This window comes from Telopea speciosissima, chromosome 9, assembly GCF_018873765.1.
Source record: "Telopea speciosissima isolate NSW1024214 ecotype Mountain lineage chromosome 9, Tspe_v1, whole genome shotgun sequence".
Taxonomy (NCBI): Eukaryota; Viridiplantae; Streptophyta; class Magnoliopsida; order Proteales; family Proteaceae; genus Telopea; species Telopea speciosissima.
Genome location: NC_057924.1, coordinates 49,812,596 through 49,822,892, shown reverse-complemented (window position 1 = coordinate 49,822,892; position 10,297 = coordinate 49,812,596). Strand labels below are relative to the sequence as shown.

At 43.3% G+C, this 10,297-nt stretch overlaps 1 protein-coding gene across 1 annotated transcript; it reads right to left on the bottom strand.

Annotated features, from left to right (window-relative positions):
• Positions 1 to 7,290: 7,290 nt before the first annotated feature.
• LOC122639014 (cysteine-rich repeat secretory protein 38-like) lies at positions 7,291 to 9,590 on the bottom strand. Its single transcript, XM_043831855.1, has 3 exons — positions 8,738 to 9,590; positions 8,182 to 8,310; positions 7,291 to 7,301 (listed from the first exon to the last, which is right to left on the bottom strand). Exons 1-3 carry the CDS (start codon positions 9,588 to 9,590, stop codon positions 7,291 to 7,293), a joined length of 993 nt encoding a protein of 330 aa, XP_043687790.1.
• Between the last annotated feature and the right edge of the window lie 707 nt (positions 9,591 to 10,297).

Here is a 10,297-nt window from a genome sequence, read left to right as displayed (position 1 = left end):
GGCTTTCTTGACGGCCTCCTCGATCACCTGAGGCTGTCGGTTCTGGAAGTTGACTAGATCCTCCTGGATGGAGTGTGTCCTTCTCTTCTCTAGCTCCGTCTCTCTCTTACACTGCTCCACCTGCTTCTCTAGCACCGCTATGAAGTCAGTAAAGGATTTGACTGTCTCTTGATGATCCTTGGCTGCTTCCTCCAGAGTAGAAATTATGGTCGTAGCATTCAACGCCTGCTCCTCCACAACCTTCCTCTTCCTTTTCTCCTCCTCGTAGGAGGCAGACAGGCTCGCCACCCTTCGTCGGAGTTCACTTGCCCCACGGGTAACCTACAAGGAGCAAGGAGATGTCCGGAAATGCAAAACAAAGAAAATAATGAAAGGAGCCAAATTTGAGGCTCACCCTGGCAAAATCCAATGCGAACGAGTCCATGAGCTCATTGTCAGATTGGGCGTGAATGGCAGCCACTTCCTGAGGGGGACCATAATCCATCAGCTCCTTTGCCACTTGGGGATAGTCAAAGGCTGACTCGCCCTTGTAGACCTCCCATTGGAACTGGAGGTGCTTTTTCCCCTTCGGAGGGGGCAGACCCTTCTTGCCTTTGCCAACTCCCCCCTTTGTGGAGTCTTGGGGGGCTTTCTTTGTGTCCTGAAGGGCCTTCTCCGAGGGCCCTGCCCCCAGCACTACCTTCTTCAGAGGCAGATTGAGGTCCACCACTTCATCGTGCGCTCTCTTCTCGGAGACCTTTGGTGGCAGGGCCTTGGTGGACTTCTCCACCTTATCCTTGCCCTTCTCCACTTTCCACTTACCCTTCGAGGGGAACTCCTGCTTCTCCTAGCCGGTGGTAGAGGTCGCGGAACACCCAATGGTGACGCTCGATAGGGAAGAACGGGTCTGTCGCTTGGGCTGCTGCGCCAAAAGTTGTCGCCTCTCCACCTCTGCGTCCTCGTATAACTCATCCAAGTCAGGCTCGTAGTCCATTGAAAAGAAAACAGAGACATGTCAATAACAGCTTGCGATCCTGCAACAAAAGAAAAAATAAGTTTACAGCAGAAAGGACTCACCCCGTGCTGAGCTCAGCCCGTGCCAAACCAACAGAGCCTCATATGTCAGATCGCACACGTCAAAGGCCGAGCCCTGTGCGATGAGCTCGAGAGACCGCTGGTCATATGAGCTCAGCATGGGGACCTTGTTCACATGCTTCAACCGCGCCCGCTCCCACTTCGCTTTGAAGGGGTCGCCCTTAATGCGCGCGAAGAAGAAACGATCTTTCCACTTCTTTGCGGACTGGAGCATATGGCTTACGAACTCTATGGGCTCCTGTGGCTCCTTCGTACCACGTAAAGCCACATAGAACCACTCATCGTTGGTCTTCTTCAGGTGATAAAAATAAATACAAAGTGCCCACGAGGCCTTACGGTCGAGCTGGGAGAAGAACACGTAGAAACCAAAAAGCTGCTTCTAGGAATTTGCCCCCAGTTGCCTGGGGGAGATCGTATAGTGACGTAGCATGTCCAAAACAAACTGATGGACAGGGAAGCGAAGGCCTCACTGGAACACGACCTCATACAGGCATAGCCGTGGGGTGTTCGCCCTCTTGGCTCTTGTGGGGACCCATGTCTCCACCTCTGGGGGGAATCCATACTGGGCCCTGAGAGCAGCTAAAGAGTGCTCAGTCATGGAGCTCTCGAAAGCAGCCACGCTGGTGGGTTTTACCTGAACTCCCACCTCCTCCTCTTCTTGGGCGTCGCCGCCCTCTGCGGTGCGCTCCTTTAAACCCTTGGCAGAGGCTTGCGCCCCTCCACTGGATTGGGCAGAGGAGACCTGGGCCAAGTGGCCAGCCTTAGCAGTAAACTTCTTGGACCCAAAGAGTGCAGATCGCTCCTCTTGGGTCCTCTCAGAACTCACTTCGAAGTCAGAGCCCCCACTCATTCCAGCAACCTTGCTGGAGCCCCTATCGGACTCGGCTTGAAAAGAAGAAGATGACATGATGGTAGTAACTTACTGATAGTAAAGTAGTAGAGGTTGTGTGAAGAAAAGCACGGCTCGAGCAGAACGCGCAGCACGGGCTCGTAGGGAAGAGTTTGAGTGAAAGAATTTGAGAGTTGCCGAAGAAAATGGCGGTCACCTGAGCAAATACACCTGCAAGAAACATCAACAACGGAAGGCAAAGAGAACAAAAGATTCAAATTCACCAAAGATCAATAAAAGGTTATAGTAGGGACGAAGCCCCAATTTATAGATGAAGGGAAGAAGAAGAAACACCCAGATCCAACGGTCAGAAGGCAAACCCATCGTTGGGACAAGAAAGTTGGCGTTCAACCTGCCCAAGATGTAATAAAGGCGTAGGCTACATGGCTGAGCCACGTTGGGTAGCTTAGTGCGATAGGGATCGAGTGGCGGTAGGTCTGGTCTAGGCCCCATAATGCCTACGACCATGCATTCGATCGGATGCAGAACGTTAAACGTCGCCAAGCCAAAACGATGAGGGCTCGAATCGAGGCGACTTAATGGCCTACGCCACGCGTCGACTGATGGCTAGAACGTCAAGTCACGCCCAACCATCAATATGTCAGGCTCATGCATGTGAGATCAGATGCCAAAGAATTTGAATCTATTTAACTCCCCAAGATGCCAACGTCCAGGGGAGTGGGGGGCTCGTGATGGGACAAAGGACCAGGAGTAGCGAGAGGGACCCAGTGAGGTCGCAAGTCTAGGATGGAGTCGTACAACCTGAGAAGCGCAAAGTGGGAAGCTCCCCAAGCTCGTAGAAAGGACCAAGTTATGAACGACGTACTGAGCTGGGCACTAGGTCGCACCCCAGCCCACTAGGGCACAACGCGCTTGCCTGCAAATGACAACCGTTTGGCCACAGCCAGGCATATGAGGAATGATCTCTATAACTTACGTAAACAACACTAAGTTTAGCACGGACCAACATGGTCCCACATTCTCGCCCACGTCGCGCCTAATCCTGCTCGTGGGAAGTAACGGATAAACACTATCCCATGATTCACTCCACAATGGTCTCACTCCACTCCGAGATTCCAGCTTACCTATTCAAGCACGATTCTACCTCCTAACCACCTTAAGTAAGGGAGGTAACACACATCCAAACTATCTGAATTCTCATTGAATTGACTGCTGCTCAGAGGTCTAACTTAAGCATTGGAGTGAGATCACCGGCGATGGCCGATCCTCTCTGCTAATTCTTGTCTTGCAGGCAGAGCTTGCTCCAACAGGATTTCTGACGCAACAGCGCCAAAAGGATCCTGTGCAATAGCCTGTCCGAGCTACATGTGCAGCGCCAGACATGGTGAGGCGTGAAGAGATTGCCTTACCCCTTCCCGAGCGCCTTGCCCGAGCAGGGGTAAGGTGGTCTCTTCACGCCTCGCTATGTCTGGCGCTGTACAGGAGCTGAGTCCAAGTAGGGTGTGGTGTTGAGATCGGGTTGCAGCGAGGGTTAGGGGCAGATGGGCTTGGGTTGGATTGCAGTAGGGGCTTTGGACCAATGGGGTTCAAGGAGGAGGAGGAAGAAGAAGAAGAAGAAGAAAAAGAGGAGGGAGGGTGATGAGGGTCCCACATAGGTGTTTATATTAAAATAAAGGGAAGTAGTTTTTTGCATGGGAGTATGGCCTACGCCAGCACTCCCTTGTGTCTATCTCTCTCCTCCTTAAAACAAGGGGGTAGAGGTGTCTTTTCACATGGGGAGGAGAGAGATAGACTCATGAGAGTGCTGGTGTAGGCCACACTCCCGGACAGAGAACTTTTTCCCTAAAATAAAATTAGTTATTTAGAACTTAAAAGGGTAAATTCATTTTTTTTTGGTAAGTATTTAGAAGGGTAAAATTGAAAAAGAAAATATTGACTAATCAAATTAATTATAATCTGAGTAAGGTACTCTAAACGCAATATGTGAAATGTCAGGTATCTAAACTACAATTTGTTAAAACGTTAAGTATCCCCTGGGTGTCATTTATCCATTTATTTTTGTTGCAAGGCTGAGTCCCTTGAGAGCATAAGGGAGATTTCATAAGAGGAAAAGAAAAAAAAATTGAATTTGTGAAAGACCAGGAGAGAAAATAGTTCAAGAGAAGAGGGGAAGAAAATCGATGGCTATGAGGTAACACTTAAATTGGTACTAGTGGTTTTTGACCCAAGTGTACTAGTGGAAGTACAATGTATTTTTATATTTGTTATTTCATTTACTTAAGATATTATTCATAAATAAACAAATACCCCCTATTTGAATCCAATAAAAATAGTTAAAAAAATCAATCAATCAAATTTTAAAAGGATAAAAAGTCAACCCCTGGTTCAAGAATAGAAACTGAATTTTCAACAGGTGTAATTTTCAATTTTCTAATGTTGGAGTATTTCTAAAATCTAAAAATTTCGTAAATCTTAATATGATAAAACATTGCTAAAAACCAAAAGTGCAATAAAATATTCATTAGTTTTGATGTCCAAAAATTATTTTCATTCAAAGCGATTTTAATAGCATTCACGCACACCTAATTAAGTTTGATTGGTACATAACTCCTTCAATATAAATCAGATTTAAACAATCTTGGACTTGTTGGAATATGAAAGCATTTTGAAATGTGGTAACTTTTTATCCAATTTTTGGAAAGCTTAAAAAAGAAAGCTCTTTGAAATGTGCTGACTTTTTAGATTTGAGGAAAACCCCAGCATTAGAAAGTTGAAAATTACACCTACCGCCGAAAATTCAGTTTTTGTTCTTGAACCGGGGGATTGACTTTTTATCCTTTTTGAATTTGATTGATTGATTTTTTAACTATTTTTATTGGATTTTGTATTTTCTTATTTATGAATAATATTTTAAGTAAATGAAATACCAAATATAAAAATATTTACTTAAATGAAATACCAAATATATAAATATTTACATAAATGATATTAGGCATAAATAAGTGTTTGGCCTGGTTTCTGGCATAAATAAGTGTCTGACCTAATTTCTAGCCTGGTTTCCTCCTGTTATGATAGGGATAAGTTACACTTTTACAGGTATTCATGTTGAAACTAGCGAAATATGGTGAAACATGTCAAAACCATTCGAAACTGGTCGAAACCAACTAAAACCTTGTACTTTTTAAACTCCCACCTTAACTCAGTCTCGGTTTCTTGTGAAACAGAGATATCTTGGTAGTTTCGGTTGGTTTCGACCGAGATCTCTTTCCATGGTTAGCAGGTTATTGGGAATGTTTCTTGTTGATGTGGACAGTAGAAATCAGGTGTCTCTGTTATTATTTGAGATAAATTTATAGTTGCTCTGTTATTATTTGAGATAAATTTATAGTTGCTGCATATACGGGCAATAGGTAAAAGAAATGAATTTTTTTTACACCGCTATATAACGTGGCCTGGGAGGGCCTACACTCATGTCTTACTCGGATTTGGGGGCGCTACATACTTTCTCAACCCAATTGTCAGACACTCACACTAAGAGGACCTCTAACTCTGTCAATGGGGTTTCAAGCACAATCAAAGATATATGTAATTAAAAAATTATCTCTTACCATAACATGCATTATATTAATGCATGTATAAGGGAATAAGTGAGAGGAGATGGAGAACCAGAGAAGGGAAAGAAAACAAGGGATTCAAAGGACCAAACGTGTTTTAAATTACGGCTGCAATAGGTTCGGGTTGGGTCGGGTTTATAAAACCCTAACCCAACGCTGAGTCCCCTTAGTTGGGCCCAAGCCTGATCGAACCCTGACTGAGGGCCTGAAAAATCCAACCCTGACCTGCCCTCAGGGTCGTGCTGGGCTGACCATGATTGGCCCTGATCATGGGGAGGGGGAAGGAAATGTATGGGCTGGAATGGACCGGGGAGAAAATTATCAATTTTATGTAAAATAACACTGTAATAAAATATATTGTATCACATACTGTCTTCATATATAATATATTATACAACAAAATGTGGGTGACGTTTAAAGTTTATAATATAGATATTATATCAATTTATATTTTAGAGTATAACTTAAAATAGGGTCGGGCCAGGCCGGGTCAGACTTAGCCTGAAGCGTCAACCCTTACCCTACCCAACTTTGACTCAGGGCCAGAAATTTCCAATCCTGAACTCCCCTTAGGGCCAAATATCTCAGCCCAAGTCCTATTCAAGCTCAGGGCGGGTTCGGGCCCACATGGCCAAACTTGCACCCCTATTTAAAATCATGGGGGGGAGGGGGGGGGGGGAGGGGAACGGTCAAGAGGGATTTTAAAATATTAGAAGTAGTTGTAATGGGTAGGGAATGGGTAGGAAATAGTAAATGGGTGTAACGGTCAAATGGGGTTTGAAGTTTTCATGGGCTTGAGAATAAATGTTGCACCACCTTGAGAGCATCTTAATTAAACTAACCATTGTATGGGAAATTCCCTCTTAGATTAATTGCATATAAAGTTATAGGTTTCATCTCCATATATCGCCCATCATGTCAACTTTTTAATTATTGAAAATGAAAGTGATAAGCCCAAGTTCATATTGACCAATCGGGAGCCGCTACGTGCCCCGGTCAAAGGGGTGGGCCGTCCCAGGCCTGGAGGAGAACCAGCTCAAACATGAACCGCAAACATGCTCACAGGTGCGGCCCCACAGGTGCAGCATCACAGGCGCGGTCTCATAGGTGCGGCCTCATGGGCGCGACCTCATAGGCGTGGCCTCATGGGTGCGGCCTCACAGGCGCGGCCTCACGGGCGTAGCCTCATAGGCGCTGCCTCCAGGCATGGCCTACGGACACGGACCCCCCCTATGGGCACGGACCTCGGGTGCAGAGCGGACCCAGACATTAGACCCTGATCTAAGACCAAGCCACTACCACGGCCATCAACAAGACATGCACCGTCTCAAGGACTCTAGGCCACTGCCTACGAGTCACGTCATCCTAACAGACTCAAACATCAAAGATCTTATCATCACACACAAGCGTATATCTACTAAGGACATCAACACTACTGGGACACTACCTCCTTAGGGAGACAACCAACCAAGGAAGAGCCCTGCTACCCAGGGACTCTATCAACTGCGAAGACTATTTGCCATCGATCGGGACTCTCCACAAGGCCACATACCACTATGAAAGCAGAGGTACTTTACCCCATCAATCCATCTTGAGTTCTATTATTCATCTATTTGTTTAGAGAGATCTAACTTAGGCATCGGAGAGTCTTAGGCTAGAACCACACCGGTTCTCCTTTGTCATCCTGATCCTTTTGCAGGTTACGACACTCGAGGGAGGGACCACCGAACGATTTTCTAACGCAACAGAAAATTACCCAAAAGCTGCCAAAGTTGAAAAGTTGAATAATTCATAACTTCATATTTCATGTGGAAGATGTAGATTAAGCATATCCACTTCTTTTCAAACTAATTGATAATGATGCGGCAACATGTCCACAAACTTTGAATGTGATGAAGTTGTCGTTTGATAGATACATATTAGACTTTGTCGAGAAAAGTCTTTGAACAATGGACGAGTGAACCAGGTTTCCCCATAAAACAAGAAATAAATTACCTTAAATAAAATCAATTAACTTTGGAATAAGGTAGGTTTATACTTTCTTTATGTTAGGTGGGTTCCTTCTTATTGCCCATAAAAGGAAAGGAAGGGAAATGAAATTTATATTAAATTTTTTTTTTTTTGTAATCATGATTATATAATCTATTTAACTCTTATGATATTTGATAAGTATTAAACTTATCAAATGCAAAGTAAATTAAATTCAATAATCAGATTTAAAATGTTTTGGAGCTAATTACACTGATTATTACAAAAATTTGCGTTTTTAAGATGCGTGTGTTAACAATCATATCATCATTTTCCTTCCAACCAGCAGATACAACTCTAGGCAATTAGGGAAGCTGAGCTGGCCTGAACTATATAGTTTACACTTGCCCATTGGGTCCATGGCCCCGCACCAAAGACAAACCCATTTAATATTAGATCTACTATGTAGTCTGTATAATAGGTATTTAGTGGATGAAAATGAATTTGGAAAGGTTCAAAACCCCAAGATTTTCAATTTAGCAAGAAATTATCTTCTTGTATTAAAGGGGTCTCACAAATCCATGATTTATAGAAAATTTCCCAGGCATGATTTGGTACCTCAATAAATTTTGGAATAACAAAAAAGAAGAGTATAAACAAACAATGTTTTCTTACCTTCAACTTTGAGCTTCTTTTTCCTCCTTATACGTGGATAAAGGATAAAGATTATCATGATTGTAAGTGCCCCAGCCATAACAACAATGATTATGACTGTGACTTTCACAGTTGAATTGCTGTTTTTAACTGCATAAAAACCCAAAAATTAAAAAAAAAATAAAAATACTAATAAAATAATTTTAATTTAATCCAATTTTAGTCTAGGATGAGAAATTGATTGATTCACGCATGAGATAAAAAGCCTCGGGGTTTGATCTTAGGTTTCATGTCAGTTCCTGTTTGGAAGGAGAGATCGGAATCTCAGGCTCCACATCCGCGTAGAGGGGGAGATTGTTGGGATATCCATGTATAAAGCAAAAAGAATAGTCTCACGTCAGATATGAAAAAGGATGTGGATGGATCAATAGGTACTTGGACATCTTCTTCTTAACAGCTAACTTTTGAGGATGAGACCCAAGTTACTAACAATTCAAACAGTGAAATTAAAGATGAAGTATCATGGTCTCCTACCACAATTCAATTCATTGTTAACAAATCGAAGAGTCATAAATACCGTGTTTGTCTGTTGAGGTGGTGGATGGAGGATTTGCAGGAGGTGGTGAAATACCGTGTTTGCCTGTTGAGGTGGTGGATGGAGGATTTGCAGGAGGTGGTGATGAAGCGTCTTGATAGAAAGGATTGTTGAACTCGTACGTTAAATTGCAACTTGGTTTAAGAATTCTCCCACCTTCTTTCGAATAGAGTTTCCTTGGAATATTAGAAACACTCGCAGATAGGCATCCATTGCACTCATCCTGAGTTATATCAGGGGTACACTGCACCATGCCATACACGTTATCATTGCCTGTGTAGCTCACGCTGCCTGCTGCATAGTATTTTGGAATAGAAGAACCAGAGGCAGCTTTGGTCACAAGATTCATCAAATTTCCTACTGTCTGATTATACTGATCCAAGTTGGTGACGTGTTCTGCACCATAAACATAAAAGACTGGATCTTGCTGCAAAATCGAGAAGATGGATTGGTTTGAATACCGTATCAGACATTTATCGTACCAAGATATCGCTGTGCTGATGTTGTGACAAAGTGATTTGATCTCTTCACTTGCCATCTCCACGCAATTTTGACAATCTTGGTGTGTGATGTGGCCTCTACATAGGAAGAGACCAAAAACCTTGTCTGAACCATCACCGATGGTGGTGTTATAGAATCCAGTAGCATTTGATGATGAGGATAGAGAATGGAGAAGGAGGTTGAGATTGGCTAGATATGTGCTGCTATTTGTGGTGTGTCCAAAGCCTGAAGGACCAGTATAAGAGTAGCTGATACGTTGGGCAGTGATGCACACAACCACCAGATTGAGTATACAAGAGATCAGAAGCATGAGTAATAACTGAACAAGGTCCATTTTTTGTTAGATGAATGAAAATGTATTAAAGAAGCACAAAGAATCTTCCATCCCCCAAATAAAAAAAAAGGAGAAAAAACTGTTGTGGATACCTCTCCACGTCTTGGTGTTGCCAGCTCATCAGCGATTACATAGCAGGTCAACCTGAGGTCCACTTGTATAAGTGTTGATGTGTATGTGTAACCATATGTCTATATATACTACTGTACCTCTATTGATAATTAATGAGAAAGATGAGAACCACTTGATCAATTCATCATAAGAACAAGGAATAATATTATAAGGAGAAAGCTCCACAATAAACCAATAGACTAACCTATGGCCAAGGATCAAGAACTTGGGTTTCGACCAAAGAAGAGTGTGTTGACTTGACTTGACACACCTCTCATAGGGGTGTAAATGAATATCTGAAATTTGTTTTTGTATCCGTAGCCGTATCCGTTTAGCATTATCTAAATCCGTCCGAAAGCTAATCGGATGTGGATGCGGATATAACACTATCCGAACCGAATCCGATCTGTTTACGTCCTTACCTCTCAGTTGCTTCTTCTATGGTCTATGGAAGACTCAGTCAGCCACTTCCATCAGTCTCACCACCAACGAAGAAAGAAAGGTACATCATTCCATAAAAAAAACCCCTTAATCTTTCCTAGAATTTCAACTATGCCATCATCAATACTTCCCAAATTCCCTCTCAGATTCCGATC

What these genes read in the sequence shown, in the direction of transcription:
- LOC122639014 (XM_043831855.1), bottom strand. Translation starts at nt 9,590, where the DNA reads ATGGACCTTGTTCAGTTATTACTCATGCTTCTGATCTCTTGTATACTC. An exon ending in CACCTCAACAGACAAACACG is followed by an intron (nt 8,311 to 8,737) that starts GTATTTATGACT and finishes GTTTTTATGCAG; the next exon opens with TTAAAAACAGCAATTCAACT.